The following is a 25,944-nucleotide window of genomic DNA, read 5'->3' as shown; positions in this document are numbered from 1 at the left end:
GCTGTACATAAGAAACTGCTCACCTACTTTAAGATCTAGAGCCCATTATAACTGGGTTCTGTTTCAAGATCTGTATCAGCTATTTGGGAGAGTGAGAAAAGCAACTAACCAAGAAATGCTGTTTCTAAAGACTGTTCAGAATAACTGCGCTTTGATCCCTTTTGACAGGCTTCTTCTCAGCACTGCAATAGATTAATTTATGGTTAGAAACGAAGAACTTTCTTTCTCATTTAGATCTGTGGACCTTCAAATCCATGGGCAAAAAGCTCCTATTTTTCCTTCTCTAACAAACCCTCGAATCTCCTATACAGATCTGTTCCTAAAGTTCAATACTTCTAAGTGAAAATGCCAAACAGCCAAAACAGGACATTACATATAATTGTTTAATAGTTCATCGAAACTGTTTCAACAGTGGATAAAAAGAAAAAGAAGCCAAATTAGTTCATAATTCCAAGCGATACACCTGGTCTATTTCCCTGCTCAACATTTCCCTCTTTATTGTTGCCAGCCCTGTGCCTGGCTCTCCGGTAACATCCACATAACACTCTGTTTACAATAAAGCCAGGCAGTGTTTGAGGACACGATAGTACGTATTTGTAAGTTTTACTTCCAAAGAATGGCTACTGTGGAAGATAAACTAGAATTACCCTTTGATTTTCAGGTTTTTACGTTATGAATTGAACTGGAGCTCAAGATCTGTAACTTCAGAGTTCTAAGAGAAAAAAGAATACAGATTCCCACAAGGGCATCTCCGTGTTCTATGAGAAAATCTGGTTTACTATCATTCCTAATGACTCCTTAGGTTAAGGGCTGTAAATCTACTGTCAGAGAATTTATAGGATTTATCACTGGCAAAGACTGGGAATAGGATTTAGTTATTTAAAATTTGAGCTAAATTCACATTCTTTGTTGTTGTTATTCTTTTTGCCCATGTGGTATGGCTTATGGAATCTCAGTTCCTTGACTAGGGATCAAACCCAGGGCCTTGGCAATGAAAATGTGGCGTCCTAACCACTGACCACCAGGGAATTCACTAAATTTACATACTTAAGGGGAAGAGACATTTATAAGACTGTACTACACTTTTAAATTTTTATTTATTTTTTTGGTCACATCAAGAGGCACGTGGGATCTTAGTTCCTTGACCAAGGATTGATCTGCACCCTCTGCACTGGAAGTGTGGAATCCTAAACACTAGACCACCAGGAAGTCCCTGTTCTATTTTAAGTAAAAAAAAAAAAACAAAAAAAAACAAGATGAATACCAATCATTTCATGGCAATTAAAGCTATTCCTGATATTCAATTATCTCAGAAATTGAAAGTCAACTCTTAACACAAAATTCAACTTTAGCAGAAAATCAATGCTACTCAGGGGAGGTAAGAATAGGAGACTGAAAGTTGCTCAGTGTCCGACTCTGCAACCCCATGGACTATACCATGGAATTCTTCAGGCCAGAATACTGGAGTGGGTAGACTTTCCCTTCTCCAAAGGATCTTCCCAACCCAGGGATCGAATCCAGGTCCCCAGCATTGCAGGTGGAATCTTTACCAGCTGAGCCACAAGGGAAGCCCAAGAATTCTGGAGTGGGTAGCCTATCCCTTCTCCAGGGGATCTTCCCGATATAGGAATCGAACTGGGGTCTCCTGCATTGCAGGCAGATTCTTTACCAGTTGAGCTACCAAGGAGGCTCTAAGAACAGGGGGAAAGAGGCAAAGAAATACAAAGACAACAGGCAAATGAAAATTCTGGTGATGTGCTAAATTCCATGAGCTCTGCTATGAAACTTGCACCTCATCTCTAGTGTAACTATACTTCTTAGTGCCAGGCAAAGCAACACTGGCTCTTCCATTAAAAGAATGCTATAAGCTATAAGCCATATTACTATCCCCCAAATGAAAATAATTCAAGCATTTTTATAGCAGTGTCTGGACGTTATAAATTCTTTAATAACATACAATTTTAAATTTCACTCATCTATTGTCATTATCAAGGATAAAAGAGCATGTTTGCTTCAGAATCATTTTGAAAACCCAGGAAGTCTAGGGCTAAAAAAGCCCCGAATAAAGTTATAATCACTAAGAAAAATAATGGAAGCACAATTCATAGTATTTGGGGGATAGGAAGAAATCAAGGTTTAAAAATTATGTATAAATAAAATCTCTTAAGACAGCATTTTTTTTTTTTAATAAAAAGAACATTTGGTGAAGAAATCAATTAACTGTAGTTATGAGTTCTCCCTGTCAAAACAAACAGTGCTGACTGACATCATTCAGCTGATCTAGCTGGCTCCTAATTATTTCAACCAACATCAAAATTTCCACCTTCAACTGAATTACCTCCAGATTAGAAGTTTGGGGCACCCATATCATTTCAGCATTAATACAAACCACAGGGAAATGTAGGCCATAGTCAAAAATCACAAAAGAATAATGCTATTTGACTAATAAGGAATACAAAAAATTTGAGTGAAAGAACCTGAAGACCTAATCTACAACTACTGTTATATACAGGCTCTCTCTGATTAATCCTCTAATAACTATAAACTTTCTCTAAGAAGCCTGTGTATCTTAGATTAAGGACTATCTTAAGAATTTAAAACGTAGTTAAAGTTCAGGCTAGAATTTCTGCAAAAGTTTGAAACTGCATGTGCTAAGTCGCTTCAATCGTGTCTGACTCTTTGCAATCCTATGTATTGTAGCTCTCCAGGCTCTTCTGTCCATGGGATTCTCCAGGCAAGAATACTGGAGTGGGCTGCCATTTCCTTCTCCAGGGGGTCTTCCCAACCCAGGGGCTGAACCTGCATCTCATGTGTCTCCTGCATTGCAGGCAGATTCTTTATCATTGAGCGACTGGGATATGAACGGGTATTGTTTGAGAGGAAAAAAAAAAGATTACAAAGGGTATATTTTTTAAAAGCTAGATGATGTTGTTTAAAGTACACATTGTGTGATCCTCTCCCATAGAAATAATTTCAAACCATAATTCTCAACTGCTTTGTAACACCCTACCAGCTAAAGAGGTAGCACGACATTCAGCTAGGAAATAATCAAATGACCCACAGTTACCTCATGAATTTCATCTTGTGTTAAGAATAATTATAGGGTAACTCCTTACATGACACTGAGTTTAATTCAGAAAACAAAATCAGAACCATACTGCTTTATAAGTGCGTTTGAGCCATTTAGTATTATTCACAATCTCTCATTGTGTCTCAAACTAGTTTCTGTTTATAAATCAAATTTTAAAACTGTTTTATTACCTGAAACTCTATTAACGTATCTCTAAATAGCACTTTTAAGGCAGATGTGAAGAGATCTACCAGAAAGATAAGTTGGCAAATCATTTATGTTCAAGACATATTTCACGGATGAATGTAGTTTTACAATCTTAAAACACTGAGCTCTAAACCCAACATGCTTTTCTGTGATCAATCAGTGTATTAACTTTCTAATGTTTTCTATCAGTTTTAAAGAAAACCAGGTCTAAAAGCCAATCTTGCTAAAGGTTAATACTGTCAGCTTTAGCACAGAGCTAGGCACCCAAGTCTCAATTCCTTTGCTTCACAGGAGGCCAATACATGTGAATCAATCAGGTTGGCCACATGAGGTCTCTGTCATTCCACAAGATCCAAGTGCATTTTGGAAGTATCTTACAAATCAGATAATTATCACGAGGTACAATCACTGAAAATAGTGTTAGAGCCTAGTCTATTTCTAGTTTATTATTCTGGAATAATATATTCCAGTGGAAAAAAGAGAATGGGGATGAGGTTGAAGTTAGGGGTAATGAATCTGAGCAAACTGTACTCCACTAATGAATGCATCTAAAACCAGGGTGTCTCAACTGGGGGCTCACTAAGCTAGGACAAAAGAATTTTTAAGTAGTAAAGCATAGATATTTGGCTACCTGAACAATGTATATAAATACCAAATTAGATTAAATTGTATAATATACTACTAGAATACTTGGAAATATATGTAGCTTTTCACTAAATATATAAACAAGTTATACATCAGGGTTTGGATGTCAAAAGTGAGCAGAGTGTCAATCTTGGTGGGTATAATGAAGCCCTACATTCTCCTGCAATCATTCCCAGCACTGCCCCAGGGTACAAATTCTGATTTACCTAGTCAATAACTTCCTAAATACAGTCTATGTCACTTAAGCAACACTAAATGGTTTGCTATGACTCAATCCTATTTCAACACGTTAGTGAAAAATATATATATATGTGAAAAAAAGAGAAAAGGTTTCACTTAAAGTGAGGAAAGATGAAATTAGAACAAGAATATTTAGAAAACAATCGGTAGAAAATCAGTTAGGGAAAAATAAAAGTAAACAAAATCACTGAGTCCAAGAACTAAGTTTCCTCCAAATACGGAATCTAAAGAACTACAGGAAAAAAATGGCCAAAAAAAGGGGGGGAAGGGTGCGGACCACCATAATAAAATAATTATCCTCCAATTAAAATAAATAAATTAATTAAAAAAATAAATGGCGGAGGGCAGCAGAATTTCATTTGGTTATTGTCTTTAAAAGTGCCAGAATTCACAGTGAGTAAAACTAGAGCTTTTAAATTTAGAGACTCTTTCCAAGTTCTTTCCTATCAACTTACTGATTTGTACTTGATTCCACAAAAAGACTTCAATAGATTATAATATTAGCAATAATGTTTTATGTTCTTGACTGTCACTTAGGGAAATCTTTTAAGTAGTAAGTAGATTCTACTTGCTCACCTGTAAAGTCAATGGGTTATTCTGCAGCTACATAGTGAGGTACTTCCTGAATTATGTATCCTTCATAAATCTAATTGTTTTATAAATCACTACTGATTGCTTTAGAATGCTTGAAAAGCCAAGGATCCCAAGATTCAAAGCTAGGAGTAGGAGAGATATATTTCTATCCATCTCCAAAAGATGAGAAACCATGCAGTAATGACTGACTGCAGAGGGATTGCAAAGTCTCATTCCTATACATGAGACTTTTCCAAAGTGCAAATCAATTTCTTCTTTCTTTGGTGAGGCCTAACCTTGCTACTCGGGACATACTAAATTCTCTGAAGGCATTCACTTGGAAGAGTCACTGGACGGGTAGACATTTATTATACTTGGTCTGCTTTAAGCGTGGTGGGTGTCAGCTGCATACAGCATACTTCTTGGCCAGGTATAAGTTTCCTATGCTGCATTCCAGAGCACCTCAAGGAATACATGTCTCCAATCTCCCCAACAAAAGGAACTGTGGAACTGCCTTTCTTCTAGTTAAATAAAAAAATATTTGCACCACTATTTTTCTTTTTCTCTGTTAAAAAAAGCCTGGTCTATGTGTTATTTGAAATGCCTGTCAGTTGTAGTCCACTGGACTACAAACCATTATTCTTTAAAATATCAGTATATAGAAGCAGACATAGGGAGCTAATGTGTATGGAAATAACACAGCTCTGAAACCCATTATCCCAAATGGAAATGCTACAAAGAGACAGCATTTATAGGAAGAAATTGACAGCATACAGGAAGAAATTGAAGCCCTGGCCTTGAACAGCTCTGCCACGGGAAGGAGTTGTTTTCTTCCAGAATTACTTCAACAGTATCAATGAACGTATCAGCAGCAACCAGAATCCTCCTGCTGGTAATTTTGAGAACGGCTCTTAAAGGTTCTGAAGTATATTCTCTCCTCGGTTTAAGGTTTCTGTGACTCAAAGTTTTGTAATAATCACTATAAAATATATCATTATAGGAACACTATATACCGATCTCAGATAAGTGCGTGGGTCAATCTCAGGTTTTGCCTTTTAGTTCTATGACAAGGAGCCCTCTGTCCCTCCCACTGTTTAATGTAATACAAGACTCTAGTCAACAAAGACACATATATCACTTAAACATACAGCAACTGCCCTACAGAACTATATACTGTTAAGAATGAAGTAAAGAGGTAACAGATGATATAAATCACTTACAAGCAGTTGGATGATGCAAGGTAAAGTGAAATGGGACGAAAAGAAAAAGAAAGAAAAGACAAAACAAGCCAACAACAAAATCCAAATCCTTGTAGCACTGAGTCCGTGAACAGGGCTTACTTGTCCCAATTTTAGAAAAATGAAATAAAAATCACTGCCTGATTATTTTTTTCTTTTATACTCATGAATTCTTAAAAGTTAAAGAAAATATATATATTTAATGGAAAGTATATACCAATTTTACTTTATTAGCCTAATTTAGGAATGGGATGAGGACGACGGGGTCAAGGTCAGGTGTGAAGGAAGAGGGTTAAAACTTGTGACAGCAAAGATCCCTTCAAAACTCTGGTGCAGTCCTCAGTCACTGTAGCCTAACTGTCAGTCAACAGAGCTGAAATCCAGAATACCAAAAGCAGACTCCTGTGCTCCAGTTCTGTCCAGGGGCTCTTCAGTCACAGTGTGATGAGGTCCACCAGGTTGCCTTTAGGAGGTGTCATGCTGTCAGGAAAGAAATTTACTAAGGTGTCAAAGAGCTGAGTTCTTTGAGCATAGGTGTGATCCACGTCCGAAAAGCCTGGTGAAAGAAAGATAACAAAGAAACTCATCCACTGTGTTTAACGCTCTACACATAACAGTAAAGCTAGTTGACAAAAGCAGCAATGTATAATGGAAAAATCAAAACCAAATCAGGCTTTGAAACTAGAGAGTGATGGGCTCTGATTCCAGTTCTGCGACACAGCAATGGTATGATCTTACGTAAAGTAAGCAGCCTTTCTACAACTGTTTCCTCAGCTACAAATCTGTGATAATCCTGTTTATGTCATAACCTTCACAGTGCAGATTAAATGCAATCATCTGAATACCATCCAGCAGAATGATTAGTATTTTAGTAACTAATATTGATTTCTCTTCCTTTCCTTGTAAGCATTTTCCTTTTCTGGTCCACTGAGGAATTTTCATTTCTCTTTTCTTTTTAATGCTTTTGGCCACTAAAATTGTTTTGATAATAAAAATCTAATAATATTAAAGGGCTCTTTAGAAAGTAGTGGGCTTCCCTTGTAGCTAGCTCAGTCAGTAAAGAATCTGCCTGCAGTGCAGGAGACCAGGGTTCGATCCCTGGGTTGGGAAGATCCCTTGGAGAAGGAAATGGCAACCCACTCCAGCATTCTTGCCTGGAAGATCCCATGGACAGAGGAGCCTGTTGGGCTGCAGTCCATGGGGTCACAAAGAGTTGGGCATGACTGTGCGACTAACACTTACACTTACTTAGAAAGCAGTATAAAATCATTATGCCACTGACAGCTGGAAGAAGTCTCAAAGAACTGAGTGAAAATTCAGATAATCCAGAAGAATGTCCTTCCAGAGGATGGAAGCAACATTTTTTATTTTTTTAAATTTATTTTTAATTGGAGGGTTATTGCTTTACAATGTTGCATTGGTTTCTGCCGTACAACAACAAGCATCAGCTGGAACTATACATATATCTCCTCTCTCTTGTGCTTCCTGGCCACCACCCCCATCCCAGCCCTCTAGGTCATCACAGAGCACCAAGTTGAGCTCCCGTGTCATACAGCAGCCTCCCACTAGCTAGCTGTTTCACACACTGCACTGCATATATGTCAGTGCTACCCTCTCGTATCATGTCCACAGGTCTGCTCTCTAAATCTATGTCTCTATTCTTGCACTGCAAATAGGTTTATCAGTACTATATTTCAAGATTCCATATACGTGTATTAATATACGATAACTGTTTTTCTCTTTCTGATTTACTCCATTACTTTTTGAGTACCTCCTCACTTTCTGGCACAGTAGGACCTCCAAGCTTATCTTTACACAGCTTTGGAATCTATCATTTTCCCTAACAGTTCTAATTCCTTTTAGTGGCAAATGATATTTACAAACCAAGATCAGTGGTGCTGTTTCTAGGACTATATATATGCACACATATAATACGCATATCTCTTTAAAAGGAATAAAATCATTAGTCCATGCTTTTACTGCTAATTTGTTTTTTAAGGAACCTCACAGGATTCTTCCTCTCCTTATTTCATTCCATATTTATATCTCTTTTCTCCTACTAGGGAAACCATCTCTCTCAGCAATACCATCGTATGTATTCATTTGCTCAACCTAAAACACACACAAAAGAAGTTCCAGAATTACTATACCCCAATCAGTACCAGCAAAATTCAAGATTTCCTTGCTTTTGCTATCTTTAGAATATACGTCACTTAGAGTATACAGTTTAAGCTGTACTTAAAAGACTTAATTCTCTTTTTTCCCCTATTGTCTGATTATGTCACAAATTCAATAAACATGTCTGTTTCTGCTCACATTCAACTTCAGGGCATTCTCCACCTTTGCTTCATTTGTAAGAATGTTGTGGTGTAAAAAAATGTTGTGGTGTACTGTATTTTTAAGAGAGGACATTGATTCTGTGGTAGTACTTATAATATCATTGTCATGAGATCAAATGATATGGGAGGGAAGGAAATAAACAGAGTCTCCTACTACCTGCTAGGTTCTTCATGTATGACCACATTTCACTGTCACAAAAATCATATGAAGTAGTTACCATAAACTCCAATTTCAGATGAGACACTTAAGAGAGATTCATTCATTCAATAACGTATCACAGTTGGAGAGGAAAGAGAATGGAGTGTGAACCCATGTCTGTCCGACTCTAAAGCTCATTTATTTATTTTTATCAAGTATCTGAGTACTTATTAAATAGAAAACCTATTTTTTATTTTTATTCACCATTTACCAATAAGGAACGTGGAATTTACACTATCATTAGATGAATGGTTAAATTATGGTAGATCCCTATTATGGGACATTGTGTATCACTTACAAATACGATAAATCTAGTATAGTTTCACATAAGCATCTCCAAGCCACATTGTTAAATTTTAGAGTTATGTGGAGAATACACATTTTTATATTACATAATAAATAGAACCAGAACACATAAAACAAAACATCTGTGTGTGTGTGTGTACACGTATACAGTTGATCCTCATTATTCACAGATTTCATATTTGTGCGTTTGTCTACCTGTTAAATTTGTAATCCCTAAATCAGTATTGTGCCACTTTTGTGGTCAATCACAGACAGGCACCAAGTGGCAAAAAAATCTCAGCTGCCACATGTAACTATACGTTCTCAGTTGAGGTCAAACTAGATAGTGCTCTGCCCACTTGTTTCAGCTCTCAGACTATAAACAAGCGCTCTTTTCACAATCTACTTGGTGTCATGTTCTTCACATTTTGTTTTCTGTTGGTGACTTCACTGCTTAAAATGCCCCCCAAGTGAGGTGCTGAAGTGATGGCTAGTGTTTCTAAGTGCAAGAAGGCTGTGATGTTCTTTATGAAGAAAACACGTGTTAGATAAGATTTGCTCAGGGTGAGATACAGTGCTATTGGCATGAGTTCAATGGTAATGAATCAATAATATAAATATGTAAGTAAGGTATGTTCCTGCTGTAGCAAAACTTTATGTATTAATTAGTTGAAAAAATTCTGTGACAAGAGGCTTGAAGGACCCTAACTCTGTATTTTCCATAGGAGCAATGGGTCAGTATTAAACAAATGCAGGGTTACAGGTAACTGTATAGAATATTATTGTGAATTGTGGGAATCAACTCTATCTGTATGCCTGTGTGTAAAGATCTGCCAAATGCAAGCAGTCACACTTGAAGGAAGGAGACAGAGATTGAGGGAAGTTGTTCAAAGACAACCTGAATATTAAAAAAAAACAAAAACCCTTTAAAATGTGTGGGGCACCGGGAAACTCAGCAACATTACTACATAAATGGTAGTGACAGGACAAAAAGGCTGTATTGATTTTAACTTTCATGTTCTTAAAACATACCTTGCTGAAAATATGCTTTTAAAATTAGCTAAAAGTCAGAAGTCAAGCTTCAAAGTGTCCACAGCCATAGCCACAGCAGCCTAAGCTAAAGATCCTCAAAGGTTATTTTTCTCTGAAGTCATTTTTCAAAACTAAGACAATGCCAGCAGTGTGTAAACCATTTTCCATCTTTCTAAATTTTTAAATTACAAATAACATTAGCAAATACTTATTAATTCTGAGAGGTTAAGATAAACTGGATGAATTCTGAAGGAAGTCAAATTTTAGTTGAGCCAATTTGGTGGGTAACATAATTTAGAAAATGAAAGTTATTTATACATGAAAAGTGTACACATCCATACTTTAAAAAAAATAACCCACTAGATTTAAATTCTCAGTGGAGTGAAGGTAAAACAATCAGATAGAAAATGAACGAGAAGAACTAGGAACTCTAAATAGGCATGAAACCTTATGAAAAAGACTTTTTAAAACAAATGTCAAATTTCTCTTTATGAAAATTGGCATATAGCCTGAATTTACTCCATATTTAAATTCACCAATGTTACAAAGCTTACATTTATAAGGCAGGTAACAGAAGTGGTACTCTAAATAGAACACTTACTAAGCATTTCATTTTGCTGTTTTCAAGAATACTTAATTCTCTCAACAACCTGAGGTCACTACTCTGCTTACCTTCATTTTACAGATGAAGAAATTAATGATTCATGATTAGAAAGGTGACTTGTTCAAAGTCACTTTTAAAATTAGCAAGTGGCAAAGCTGATATCTAAACCTAGATTCTGACCTTTAACCACTATACTACATTCTTCCAGAGCTCTTAACTACTACACTGCTTCCCTTCAGACAAGGTAGGAAACAAAACTCCACAGAAAATTTCCCTTTTTGTATTTATTTTCTGTTGTGTCTGTACTGATCTCAGTGTATCTAAGGTCTGTTTAGAATCCAAGTAAAACAAACTGTTCCTGACAAAGTATATTAACTGACAGTGAATAGACCAAAGGAAAGAGTTAAGCTAAAGGTAAAATATTTGCTGACAATAGTTTAATATATTTAAATGACTGCCAAGAAATTCTTGTTCTAAAGGCTAAATATAAGTCAGCCAGAGACATTTTAGTGCTATCTACCATTAAAATAAATGGCTCTGGGCTGCGGTATTCATACATAACAAGGCACGCATTCACTCAAACTCAATATCTACGTGCCAGGCTCCCAGTTTGTCTATCACTAAATCCATTTCAAAAGATAAAATTCAAAAGGGCATGAACTTTCTAAAATAATGCATATAACTAGACTCTATCTCAGGGTTGAGATTCCTAACAACCTGAATACACTTAAAAATTTTTTTTTAACTAGTTTATTTATTTATGGCTGTGCTGGGTCTTTGTTGCTGTGTGCGGGGGGCCTTCTCTAGTTGGGGCGAGCCAGGGCTACTCTTCACTGCATTGCACAGGCTTCTCCTTGCGGTAGCTTCTCTTGTTGTAGAGCGAGGGTTCGAGAGTGCAGGCCCAGTAGTTGTGGTGTGTGGGCTTAGTTGCCCCGCAGCATGTGGAATCTTCCTGGACCAGGGATCGAATCCATGTCCCTTGCATTGCAAGGCAGATTCTTAACCACTGGACTGCCAGGGAAGTCCTTTTTAAAAAGCCTTTCTGTGTGTGGAATGGTGGTAAACCATTATGTCAATTTTTAGAAGAACCTTCTGAAGTTATGTTTTATAGCAGTCCTCTCGCCTTGTGGTGGAATGTTAACTCATGGTAAGTATATCAGTAATACAGTCTGCATTCCAAAAAAATGGTACACAAATTATTTTGACCAGGCTTCTGTGCCGTCTATTTGCATAATAACCCAGCAACTGGTACAACAGGAACTGCAAACTGACCCATGAACTGGGAACTGATGCCAGTTATCAAGAATTTTTTGCATGTTACCTTGAGACCTGTTTCATTTGTTTGGATGACATCTCATCTAATGTTTCATTTTGAAGAAATCAAAATCAAACCTCCCCAATGCTAGGGCATATGGCCAGATAAAGTACACTGCAATACTTACCTAAAGCTGTGAAATCTGAACCAGATTTAAATAGAGCTGAAGCTAGGAGCTGAAACTGTGGGGAAAAAAAGAAAGCAAATTAGCTTAGCTAGGAACTGCAGTGTCAGTCACTCAGTCGTGTCCGACTCTTTGCAACCTCATGGACTGTAGCCTGCCAGGCTCCTCCATCCATGGGTTTTCCTAGGCAAAGATACTGGAGTAGGTTGCCATTTCCTTCTCCAAGCTAGGTAAGCACACTGGAGAAAAAAAATTCCTATAATTTCAACCATTTATTAGTTACTGGATGTTTCTCCATATGTATTGCTTAGGTCTATTTACCAAACAGAAAGACTGAAGGCGGGAGAAGGGGACAACAGAGGATGAGATTGTTGGATGGCATCATCGACTCAATGGACATGAGCTTGGATAAGCTCTGAGAGTTGGTGATTGACAGGGAAGCCTGGCATGCTGCAGTCCATGAGGTCACAAAGAGTCGGACACAACTGAGCGACTGAACTATACCAAACTGATTCACCACCAAACAGTGGAAAGAAGAACATTGTATTTAGATTAAAGAATATGCTAAATTTTTTTACTGGACTCTCTTATCATTTTTCAAAATACTAGACTAAGTCCTGGAATTATTTTATTTTAAAAATATATTAAAGTATGTACTTGTTAAGGAACAATTTAGTCCCTAGTACTGTCTTCAGTCGTGTCTGATTCTGTTGGAATCCCCTGGACTATAGCCCACCAGGCTCCTAAGGAACAAGAGGTCAACTGAAATAAAAAATTACTGCTACCATGTGATCCAATAATTTCACTCCTGAGTACATATATACAAAGAAAATGAAAACATTAATTGGAAAAGATATATACACTCTGATGTTTCATAGTACCATTATTTACAATAGCTTGATATGGAAGCAACCTAATTGTCCATCAACAGATGCATGGATAAAAATGTGGTATGTATACACACATCCACACCCACAACCCCCTACACACTGGAATACTACTCAGCAATAAAAAAGAAAAAAATTCTGCCATTTGCAACAACATGGATGGATCTGGAGGGTGTTATGCTAAGTGAAATAAGTCAGACAGAGAATAAATACTGGATGTCAACATTTACATATAGAAACTAAAAAATAAATGAATGAATAAAACAAAAGAGAAACAGACTCACAAACAGAACAAAACAGTGGTTACCAATGGGAACACAGGAAGGGTAGGGGTGAAACAAGGGTAAGATTAAGAGGTACAAACTACTATATATATATATAAAAACTAGACACAAAGATATATTATTCAGTACAGGGAATATAGCCAGTATCTTACAATAAACCTAAATGGAGTATAATCTGTAAAATACCGAATCACTATATTATACATCTGAAACTAATACAATATTATAAATCAACTATACTTTGATTAAAAGAAAAAGAAAATTACTTATGTGGGAATCTATCATAGAGAGATTGATGCCCAAAATACAGTTACTGAACTTTAGGGATGGCTTATACATAATATAAACTACAACTTAGACTGGTATTCCATGGTATGTATAATTGTAGTATTATATAATTATATAATTTTAAAGGCTCAAAGTGAAAAAATGTTGTGTTGATTAGATTCTCAGATTAGTCAGTCAGTTTAAATCAGACAATGTAGCTGAATGACGACAAAATAAAATAAGACAAAACTATTGCACTGGGGTACTTTAATAAGTTGGTAAACAAAAATTTAGGCTTCCCTGGTGTCTCAGATGGTAAAGAATCCACCTGCAGTGCAGGAGACTTGGGTTTGATCCCTGGGTTGGGAAGATCCCTTGGAGGGCATGGCAACCCACTCCAGTATTCCTGCCTGGAGAATCCTCATGGGCAGAGGAGCCTGGTGGGCTACAGTCCATGGGGTGGAAAAGATGGACATGACTAAGCGACTAAGCACATGAGATAAAAATTTAGGAGAACTACTGATATTTATCTTGACTGAGGATCCTGGAAAACAGGTCAGGTAAAGGTCAAATAAACAGAATCTCAACAGAGTTACTTGACACTTTGCAAAGCTTGAGCCACTGATTCTTCAGGATGAATTTCACACTTATTCTTGTAGCCTTTAAAATTTCAGCTATCAGTCACCTGATTAATCATCCTTTGAAGGTAAGAAACTGGACAAATAATCCAGAAGCAACTAACCAAGAGTTAGAGGGGGAAAAGGGGTATAAAAGGAAGAGTTACAAATATATGAAACTTCTTCATGTATTTTGGGTATCAGTACTGTGTCAGACATATCTACTACAAATATTATCTGGTCTGTGCCTTGTCTTTTTTTTTTTTTATTATTGCACCGTTTAGCTTCTGGGATATTAGTTCCTTCAGCCAGGGATCGAACCCAGGCCCTCTGCCGTGAAAGTGGGAAGTCCCAACCACTGGACCACCAGGGAATTCCCTTCTATCTTTTAAAAAAATTTTTTTGACAATGTCATTTAATGAGTAGAAATTTTAATTGTGTTGAAGTTCAATTTGTCAAGTTTTCTCTTGTCATATCCAAGAAAGCTTTGCTTATCCCAAGGTGGTGAAGATAATCCGTTTTCTTCTTTTAGTTAGTTAGTTCAGTCACCCAGTCGTGTCTGACTCTTTGCGACCCCATGAATCACAGCACGCCAGGCCACCCTGTCCATCATCAACTCCTGGAGTTCACCCATACTCACGTCAATCGAGTCAGTGATGCCATTCAGCCATCTCATCCTCTGTTGTCCCCTTCTCCTCCTGCCCCCAATCCCTCCCAGCATCAGAGTCTTTTCCAATGAGTCAACTCTTCCCATGAGGTGGCCAAAGTACTGGAGTTTCAGCTTTAGCATCATTCCTTCCAAAGAAATCCCAGGGCTGAACTCCTTCAGGATGGACTGGTTGGATCTCCTTGCAGTCCAAGGGACTCTCAAGGGTCTTCTCCAACACCACAGTTCAAAAGCATCAATTCTTTGGCGCTCAGCTTTCTTCACAGTCCAACTCTCACATCCATACATGACCACAGGAAAAACCATAGCCTTAACTAGACAGACCTTTGTTGGCAAAGTAATGTCTCTGCTTTTCAATATGCTATCTAGGTTGCTCATAACTTTTCTTTTAAGGAGTAAGTGTCTTTTAATTTCATGGCTGTAGCCACCATGGCTGCAGTGATTTTGGAGCCCAAACAAAGTCTGACACTATTTCCAGTTTCCCCATCTATTTCCCATGAAGTGATGGGACCAGATGCCATGATCTTCATTTTCTGAATGTTGAGCTTTAAGCCAACTTTTTCACTCTCCTCTTTCACTTTCATCAAAAGGCTTTTTAGTTCCTCTTCACTTTCTGCCATAAGGGTGGTGTCATCTGCATATCTGAGGTGATTGAGATTTCCCCGGCAATCTTGATTCCAGCTTGTGCTTTTTCCAGCCCAGCATTTCTCATGATGTACTCTGCATAGAAGTTAAATAACCAGGGTGACAATATACAGCCTTGATGTACTCCTTTTCCTGTTTGGAACCAGTCTACTGTTCCATGTCTAGTTCTAACTGTTGCTTCCTGACCTGCATATAGGTTTCCCAAGAGGCAGGTCAAGTGGTCTGGTATTCCCATCTCTTTCAGAATTTTCCACAGTTTATTGCGATCCACATAGTCAAAGGCTTTGGCATAGTCAATAAAGCAGAAATAGATGTGTTTCTGGAACTCTCTTGCTTTTTCAATGATCCAGCGGATGTTGGCAATTTGATCTCTGGTTCCTCTGCCTTTTCTAAAACCAGCTTGAACATCAGGAAGTTCACGGTTCACGTATTGCTGAAGCCTGGCTTGGAGAATTTTGAGCATTACTTTACTAGCGTGTGAGATGCGTGCAATTGTGCGGTAGTTTGAGCATTCTTTGGCATTGCCTTTCGTAGGGATTGGAATGAAAACTGACCTTTTTGAGTCCTGTGGCCACTGCTGAATTTTCCAAATTTGCTGGCAAATTGAGTGCAGCACTTTCACAGCACCATCTTTCAGGATTTGAAAGATTTTCTTCTTAAGGATGGACTATTTTGGGTTTTATATTTAGATCCATAATCCATCTTAATTTTTGTGTTAAGAGTGAAACAGGGGTTGAGATATCCAACTATTTAGCATCATTTGTTAAAAGGACTTTCTTTTCTCTATTGAACTTGGTGCTTTGGTAAAAAAAAAAAAAAATCAACTGACTGCATATGTAGGAGTCTATTTCTGAATTTTATTCTGTTCTTTTGATCTATTTGTCTATCCTTAAGGCAATACCATACCCCTGTGATTACTATGGCTCTATACAGAGCCCTGAATTCAGGTAGTAAGTATGAGACCGTCAACTTTTTTTTCAAGATTCTTTTAGCTAGTCTAGAGTCTTCACATTTCCACTGAATTTTAGAATAAGTTGGGATACTGACAGAAACTGCAGTTTAAATTGGTTTAAATTATAAACCAATTTGGGGAGAATGGGCATCTCAACACTTCTACAGTCTTTCAAACCATAAATGTGGTTTCTCTCTCCATTTATTCAGGTGTTGTTTAATTTCTTTTAATTACTTACTTCTGTATATTTGATTATGATATTAATATAAAAATTTAAAATTTTTCATTCTCTTTTTTTTTGAAGCAAGGAAAATGACTTTATTTGGAAAGCCATCTGACCAAGAAGATGGCAGGTTAGCACCTCAAAATACTCATCTTATCAGGGTCTGGATGCCAGGTTCTTTTTTATAGATCAGAGAGAAAAAAGCAGTGAGGAACTAAAGTGAAAAGGCAGAATACAGAGAAAGTAAATAGTTCATTTCTAAGTGCTCATTGCTAGTATAACATTGGAACTGCTTTTTAATTCTATTGGCCTTGTATTCTGTAAGCTTGTTGAATTCAGTTATCTTAGTATATCTTTTGTAGAGTGCATGATGTTTTCTATGTACACAATAACGTCATTGAAAGATGCAAATGGTTTCACTTGCTCCTTTTAAATCTATATGCTGTTTATTTCTTTTCTTATTGCACTAGCTAGTACTTCTGGCACAATACTGAATAGAGGTGTTGACAGCAGACATCTTTTCCTTGTCATAATCTTAACGGAGAGGGTTTAATGTTTTATAATGAAGTGTGGCACTAGCTGTATATCTTTCATAGATGCCCTTTATGAGGCTTATGATTTTTTTTTATTCCCACTTTGTTAAGAATTTTTATAATGAATGGGTTTTGGATTCTGTCAGATGCTTTCTTCACTTACTGAGATGATCTATGGTTTTTCTCTTTCATTCTGCCAATGTGGTGAAATATAGTGACAGATTTTTAAAAGTTAAAACAACACTGTACTCTAGCATAAACCCCCTTGGCCACTGTGCATTAGCCTTTTCATACAGCTGGATTCAAGTGGCTAAAACGTTCTTAAGAATTTTGTATCTACATTTACAAGGGGTATTGGTCTGCAATACTTCTTTGCTTCTAATGTCTCTTTTGAGTTTTCATACCAGAGTTAAGCTGCTTCCTAAAAGGATTTAGAAACTGTTTTGTTTTCTTCTGATATCTAAGAATCTATACCAAATTGGCATTTTTTTCTTCCTTAAAGTGTTGATAGAATTTACTGATATAACCATCTAGCCCTAGCATTTCCTCTATTGGAAAGTTTTCAATTACAAATTCAACCTCTAATTCCTTAAGATTTTCTAATTCTTCTTGTTTTTGTAAGTTGTATCTTTAAAGAAATTTGTTTATTTTATCAAGCTGTTGAATTTGACAAGTTGTTTATAATATTTCTGTAATATACTTTTAATGTACAGAGGCTTGTAATGATTTCCCCTTTTCATCTGTGATGTTGATAATGTGTTTTTATTTCTTTTCTTGATAAGTCTTGCTAGAGATTGACTAACTTTAGTTACTTTTTCATAGAACCAACATTTCACTTTTTACATTTTTTTAATTATAATCCATTTTACTAATTTCCTATATTCTAAACACTTATTTGGGATTAATTTGTTCTTCTTTTCTAACTTCAAAGATGAAAGATAAACTTCATAGGCTCTATGTAGATGTGGGGGGGTGGGGAACTGTTATTTTCACTATTCAATTAAGTAAGTAGCGCTGATATGTACTGGCCTAGAATTTTAACAGGTACCAAGCCTACTCTAGTACTCTTGCCTGGAGAATCCCATGGATGGAGGAGTCTGGTGGGCTATAGTCCATGGGGTCGCTAAGAGTCAGACACGACTGAGCGACTTCACTTTCATTTTTCACTTTCATGCATTGGAGAAGGAAATGGCAATCCACTCCAGTGTTCTTGCCTGGAGAATCCCAGAGGTCGCACAGAGTCAGACACGACTGACGAGACTCAGCAACAGCAACAACAGCAACAAGTAGCAGTACACAGTCTGAATAAAGTCAGACCTCTCCCTGCAACTCCAGACTTGAATATCCAACTCTCACTTCAACATCTCGAGTAGGCTATTGCATAGGCATCTCGAACTGAACACATGAAAAATTAAACTCCCAATTCGAGTCAGAAGTCTCCACCTTCTCATTTCATCCGACAATAACTCCATCCTTTAGTTTTTCAGGCTCAATACTCTAGAGTTATTTCTTTCAACCCTATATCCAATCATAAAATGTTGTTGGTTCCACCTTTAAAATATATTGAGAATCAAAGCTATTTTACTCATCATTTCTATCATTACTATTCTGATCTAAGCAATATAATCCCCCTTGCTTAGATTTATACACCTCCCTCAGAGCTCTCTTTGCCTCCATCTGTGTTCCTTTTCAGCCCATTTTGAATACAGTAATCAGTGTGACCTAATTAACACATAAAGCAGATTGTATCACTCCTCTGCATGCACAATACCCTGATCTGGCTCCCTATTCAGAGTAAAAACCAAAGTTCTAACAATGACTTACAAAGTTATTTATAATCTATTCTGCCAATAGCTGTTCTTACCTCTCTGCTGCTGCTGCTAAGTCGTTTCAGTCATGTCCAACTCTGTGCGATCCCAGAGACAGCAGCCCACCAGGCTCCCTCGTCCCTGGGATTCTCCAGGCAAGAACTCTGGAGTGGGTTGCCATTTCCTTCTCCAATGCATGAAAGTGAAAAGTGAAAGTGAAGTCGCTCAGTCGTGTCCAACTGTTTGCAACCCCACAGACTGCAGCCTACCAGGCTCCTCCGTCCAAGGGATTTTCCACCTACCTCTCTGACCTCACCTCTAATTACTGTCTCCTTACCTCTCTATTCTAGCCACAAGGGGTGTCTCCTTGATGTTCTAAACAAAGCCACATCCTCTCATCCTAAGGTCTTTGTTCTAGCCCTCCTTTTGCTAGGAACTACCTTCCCCAAACTGTCTACTTAGATCACTCCCTCATAATTCTTCAACTTTCTGTGCACATCTGATTTCTAAATGAGGTCTACTATGATTACTCTACTTAATAGCCACAACTGTCCAATTCTTACCCCATATATTTTTAATTCTGTTTAACTTTCCTATAATCCTTATCAAATTCTAATGCACTATATTTGTTTATTTAGTATGTTTATTGCTCCTCCCCACTAGCTTGTAAGTATCTCCTGGGCAAGTATCTTGTTTGGTTCACTGGTGTCTCTCGTATGCCTGGCATATTGTAGAGACTCTACACATCTGTTAAATAAATGACACCAGTACTTCAGAAGCTCAGTAGAAGATAATTAATACAAAATGTGCAAAACTGCCTGAAAACTTTTTTTTCTCATTCCTTCTTTATTATAGAACTCTCTCTAAAAAATGGTAGAATCAGTTTTAGGCAACCTTTTCTTGGCCCTTTCCTAGAAAAAAAAATATAATTTTCATAAACTTTATTATAATCTCATCACCAATTTAGAATCCACGTTCTGGAGACTGAAGAAAGCAAAGAACCATTACTGGGTACATAGTTGACAGTCTACCAGCATTTTCTCACTAACAGGCACAATGATGATTCAAAAAAGGGGGAGAAAAATCTAAAAACCATTTTTGAAAGTGAAAGTCACTCAGTCATGTCCAACTCTTAGCGACCCCATGGAGTATACAGTCTATGGAATTCTCTAGCCCAGAATACCAGAGTGGGTAGTCTTTCCTTTCTTCAGGGGGTCTTCCCAACCCAGGGACTGAACCCAGGTCTCCTGCATTGCAGGTGGATTCTTTACCAGCTGAGCCACAAGGGAAGCCCAAGAATACTGGAGTGGGTAGTCTATCCCTTCTCTAGTGGCTCTTCCCAACCCAGGAATCGAACTGGGGTCTCCTGCACTGCAGGAGTATTCTTTACCAACTGAACTATCAGGGAAGCCAATTGCTGATAAAATCATTTAACATTTTGTAAAACATACACAGAAAGCAAAACCAAGCTACTACAGAAAATGAACAGCAGTATAGGCCTTTTTCAGTAAGGGGAATGATTTCTTACAAAGAAAAGTGAAGATCTACATGCCCCACTAACAAATACTGTAAGTACATATACATACTGGAGCTGTCACCAAGGGATTTCTTTCCCCAAACAAAATCTGGCCACACATTTTTAAACAAAACAATAAACTTACAGATCAGCAATCCTCAATGTTTTAGATGTGTTTTCAGTTTTCCATTATAAAAGAGTAGACAGAGAAGAATCTTCGAGTGTGGGTATTGTTTTGAAAAAGTTTCTAAAGTGATTCTGATGCTGACACATACATGAATAAAAAGAATAACATCACTTTTTCCTAACTTCTACGCTATTTAAGAAATAGAATGGAAGTCTGTGGCATACAAAATCATAATTTGATAGTCTTCAGGAAAACAGAAACTCATCATCAAAATTCTTAATATGACTATTTGAACTTGAGATACCTCCCTGTCCTGGTTTTTCCCATTAGCTTAGCTTTAAGAACAAACTGTCTGTTTTCTTTGGCCTACTTGCAGCTCACACAGCTGAAATTATTTACGCAGTATTTTGTTTTGGTTTGGTTTTTAAAAATAAGAGAAAAATGAGTGTTCCCGGATTATAGCCATTTTAGACAGAGTATAGTGAAAACACAAGAAAATCCATTTATCTCCCAAACATACAAGTCTAACAAAATGAACAATAATGCACTTTTCACAACTATCTTCAGCTTATTAATATAATTCATAACAGATTAATCTAAATATATTCTGCTACTTGGCAAAATCATGATTACTGTTATAGCTAATCTGTGCCCGACTCTTTGTGACCTCACGCAGCACACCAGGCTTCCCTGTCCTCCACTATCTCCCAGAGTTTGCTCAAATTCAAGTCTGTTGAGTCCATATCCATCTCATCCTCTGGTGCCCTCTTCTCCTTTTGCCTTCAATCTCTCCAAGCATTAGGGGATTTTCCAATAAGTTGCCTCTTCACATCAGGAGGTCAACTTATTGGAGCTTCAGATTCAGTATCAGTCCTTCCAATGCATATTCCGGGTTGACTTCCCTTAGGATAGACTGGTTTGATCTCCGTGCAATCTAAGGGACTCTCAAAAGTCTTCTCCAACACCACAATTCGAAAGTATCACTTCTTCAGCACTCAGCCTTCTTTATGGTTCAACTCTCATGTCCGGACATGACTAGGGAAAAACCACAGCTTTGACTATATGGACCTTTGCTGGCAAAGTGATGTCTCTGCTTTTTAATACCCTGTCTAGGCTGGCCATAGCTTTCCTTCCAAGGAGCAAGCAGCTTTTAATTTCATGGCTGCAGTCACTGTCTGCACTGACTTTGGAGCCCAAGAAAATAAAATCTGTCACTGCTTCCACTTTTTCCCCTTCTACTTGCCATGAACTGTTGGGAGTAGATGCCATGATCTTTCTTCAGGAGGTTTTAAATTGTGTTTTGCTGATCCTCCACCTGCTGAAGGGCTGTAACCAATACTGAGTAAGAGAACTGGGACTTATTTTCATCGTAGGCAACTATGAAAGACTATTTATTTGTTTTGGTGCCAAGAACATGCAGACTCTTCTGCTTGAAAGTACAATGAACCTGGTGCCTGAAAGTCATTCGACATTAAATCTGAAATCTGTGTCAATGCTGAACAGAGAAAAACACTGTGTGATGTTGCTATTATGAAGCCAAAGGACTGCAACAGCTAACAGGGAAATAGATGAAGGAAGGGAACCACGTATGGTCACCAATTCTGAGAATGAAGGTAAATGGACTGCAGTTCAGATGCTGTTGAATGAAGCATGAACAAGAATAGCTGGTGAAAGGAAGAAGTGACAAAAGGAGTCTTAGAAGTTAGCAGGAAGAAACATTAGTAAGACCATGAAACTCACGGCAGGTGTATTCACATAATAGGGATAAGCAGATACACCCTAAGAATATTCTTACAAACAGCTGCTTCCGTCCCATGTTATGTATCAAAAGAGAAAACCGAAAAGTAATGATCTGTTACTAATTTCTCAAGCTTAGGGGCTACTGATGAACAAAGCTTGAGGCCTATAGTAAAACTGTAGTGCTATAACATTCATATAACATTCATATCAAGCCAGCAAAGATGTTATTCCTACCAACCTCTCTTCACTCTCTTCTTGTATTAAAGGAGAGTTTTCCTTCTTCTTTTAAGGGATTTTGAAGTACTGATAGAAAAAGTTTATACTGAACGTTACATAACCCTTAAGTAAAAGAAGCATGGAACTATGGTAGAAGTAAAATTTTCTATTTCCTTCCCAATACAAACACTAATGTATAAGTTACAACTTCATACCTGAGAATTCTTTTCTGAATGGATCACAAGTTTCTGACTTGAATCTTACATTATTAAATAGAAATATGTCTATTCAATTTCTATTTCATCTGCTCCATACCATTTTAAAACTATTTAGTGTTATCATATATTCCTCACTTCCCTTTAAACACTCAAGAACAAAGTCAACAAATGTAAGTTAGAAACTTTTTTAAAAACATTCAATTTCTGAAATTTATTATCACCTTTACCTCTTTAGTCTCTTCTGGGTCTGAATGATCCACAGTTATATAAAGATCATTTTGTAAATATTTCAGAGCACTAAGGGGATCCATTTGGGCCTTTTCTTCAAACCTAGAAAATGCAAACAAGAATAGTAATTGCTTTAGAGTTATGAAAAAGCATCAGAAATGTCTTTCAAATCTGGAGAGAAATACTCTGTATCTGAGGAGATATTGTGGATATACAAAAAATCTGTGTTTAAGAATCCAGAAGTAAGAATACTGCCACTTATATAAACAGTGTACATGTGGAGCCTCTGGAAACAATGGTAATGCCAGGCTGTGGTGCTAGAGACTAGATAAGAACATATCCTACCCTATTCTTACGGACTTCCCTGGTGGCTCAGACAGTAAAGTGCCTGGCTACAATGTGGAGACCCGGGTTCAATCCCTGGGTCGGGAAGATCTTCTGGAGAAGGAAACGGCAACCCACTCCAGTATTCTTGCCTGGAAAATGCCATGGACGGAGGAGCCTGGTAGGCTACATTCCATGGGGCTGCAAGAGTTCACTACCCTCTTCTTAAAACTATAAGCTAAGATTAAGTCAACTACTAACACAGTAGATGTATCAAATATTTTTTATAACAGAACTACAAAACAGTCAAGTGTGTTTCATAAAAACGTAAGTAGGGATAAAATAAAAATACTTTCCTAGATTTGCGTCACATACTTTCCACTGGAGGTGTTTAATAGATACTTCAGAAAACAAAATGACTATAGTTTCTTTTAATGATTATTTTTTAATGAGACTACTTTCACATCTCAGTCAGTAATAACAATAACAAAAACAACTGTACTAACCATTTATCAATTGTTTGTGCTAGATACCATATCAAGCATCTTATATATATCATTTCATTTATCCTCACATAACCTCTATGACAAGTTGATGATCATTTAAAAAGCAAAAGAGATGAAGAACTGTTGCCCAGTAAATGAATTTGGCCATGCTAAAACCTAGTAAGCAGCAGAAACAGAATTAAACTCAAGTTTCTCTGATTCCAAAGCAGAAAGGAAACAATGAGTTCTCCTAAATTAAAAGTCTGCTTCAACTATGTATTTAAATAATGATAATTCCTTTTGTAACAGAATTATATATGGATTTATTTCCAAAAAATTGGTATGCTTTTCAAAGTATTATACAAAAGGAAAGAAAAGACATTAAATTTCATTTGGAAAAGGAAAATAGTAATAAGCCTTTCATGACTATGTTCAGCTGACAGCATCAACAATTTCCTGTGTTTAGAACTAACCTAAGTGAAAGGGTACCTGCAAGGAGGGGCAAAGACTGGCAAAATATTACAGTTTTCCTGTATCAGATAATACCCTGATTGTCACCAGCCTTACAACCCTCAGATGAGAGTTTTAGTCATGTTATACTACCATCCTGTCCACAATGAATTAGTTTTGGCACCTGAACCAAAAGCAGTCATCTTGAGCTTGCTGAGCCATTTATAAAGTAGTCTGGCAAAATTCTTTCCAGGATACACTCTCCAGGGAACTTTCTCTAAGATAAGCTCTTAGAGAAACTGAATGAGAGATACACAAGAACACAAAAACACAAACCACAGAAGGCAACAGGTAGAAGACATGAAATGGTAGATCCTTTCCCTTCTTTCCTCTCCCTTCCTACCTAGCTACCTACCAAAGCCGTAAGGGAAGACAGAGTCAGGAAGTAGAACAAGAAAACCAGACAGAAAGAAGCAGAAAGAGAAAGGCTCAATTACAAGGAAAGTTACTTCAGTAGCTTCTAGCTAATCAGAATTGTCTCAGTATCTTAAACAATTCTTCATTAGGCTTCAATGTTCAAGTGCTAAGAAAGTACTTTAATTCTCTGGATATACTCTTTCTTTTCCAGTGAGATACTCTAAGTATGTCTTTATCCTTTGTAATCTGATAACTTAATCAATACATATCTATGGTTCTATTAAATAAATCCAGCAAAAGCATCCTTTTTCCTGGAAATTGTGTTTTTTCTAAGCTTTTTTGGTTAGCCTGCTAAAACTTATTACTGGACTTATGTCTGCCATATAGAATTATATTTCAGCCAATAACTGTGCCCTCTACCTAAAAGAACAAGGGACTAATCCTATCAATAACAGTTTTCTTTTGCCCCTTTCTATCCCCCAATCATATGTTTGGAAACTTGAATGTTACAGAATAGTGGCACTTTATTTTCTGTATCATGTTGGCACCATTAAGAACAAAGACACATTCTTGGCAGTCAACACACTCCTCTCCCTCCAAATTTGTATTTTAACTAAAATTTATATTTTAACTAAATAGTAACAAATTTCAAAGGCTTATTATTTGCTCAATCACACAAAACTGTCTTTCAACTTCAGTCACTTTATTTCATGAATCACACTCACAAGATTTACTAGTCTTTCTTCATATAATTACAAATTTAAATAATTTGTTACTGATTATTATTTTCCTTATTCACTTTCATGCCTCACTTTGTGCATATACTAGCACAAGTCACTAACAATGATGCTTTGTATCTAAAACTTAAAAGATGCCATAATATTTCATAGTATTTCAGATTCCCATAAATTGTCATTTTGCCTGCCCACTGATAGATTTTTAAAGGAGAAAAACTGCCAAAGATCAAAAATAATGTAGCCTGCCAGACTCCTCTGCCCATGAGATTCTCCAGGCAAGAATACTGGAGTGTGTTGCCACTTCCTTCTCCAGAGGATCTTCCCGATCCAGGGATCGAACCCAGGCCTCCTGGATTGCAGGTTGATTCTTGACCATCTGAGCCACCAGAGAAGCCACAGAGGAGCACACAGACTTACATGATAACATTAACCACACTGTTATTTCTGTTATTTATAACTGCAAATAAGTTAGAAATAATCTAAATATTCTACAAAAGGAGACTAGTTATGTAAATTATACAGAGTAGAACACTATGTAGCCATTATATTTACTAATGTAAGGAATAAGACGTTTATAGTACATCACTTATTAAAAGAAATCAGATTCAAAGCAAGATGATTCCTATTTTTTAGTTAAAGCAACAGAAATTTATTTGTGCACCTACAGTTCACGGGATACATAACCAAAATATTATTTCTGAATGGTGGGATGAGGGATGATTCAATTCTCTG

General features: G+C 37.1%; 1 protein-coding gene across 1 annotated transcript in view; it reads right to left on the bottom strand.

Moving 5' to 3' along the window:
* Positions 1 to 6,221: 6,221 nt before the first annotated feature.
* The window catches only part of MKLN1 (muskelin 1), a 203,524-nt gene continuing 183,801 nt past the window's right edge, over positions 6,222 to 25,944 (bottom strand). Inside the window, exons 16-18 of the mRNA XM_068972702.1 lie at positions 22,799 to 22,901; positions 11,875 to 11,929; positions 6,222 to 6,529 (exon numbers count right to left, since the gene is read on the bottom strand). Coding sequence (XP_068828803.1) covers positions 6,408 to 6,529; positions 11,875 to 11,929; positions 22,799 to 22,901 — 280 coding nt within the window. The 3' untranslated portion in view covers positions 6,222 to 6,407. The remainder of the gene's footprint in view (positions 6,530 to 11,874; positions 11,930 to 22,798; positions 22,902 to 25,944) is intronic.

Source organism: Capricornis sumatraensis, chromosome 5 (genome assembly GCF_032405125.1).
Source record: "Capricornis sumatraensis isolate serow.1 chromosome 5, serow.2, whole genome shotgun sequence".
Taxonomy (NCBI): domain Eukaryota; kingdom Metazoa; phylum Chordata; class Mammalia; order Artiodactyla; family Bovidae; genus Capricornis; species Capricornis sumatraensis.
This window is presented reverse-complemented; position numbering and strand designations above follow the sequence as displayed.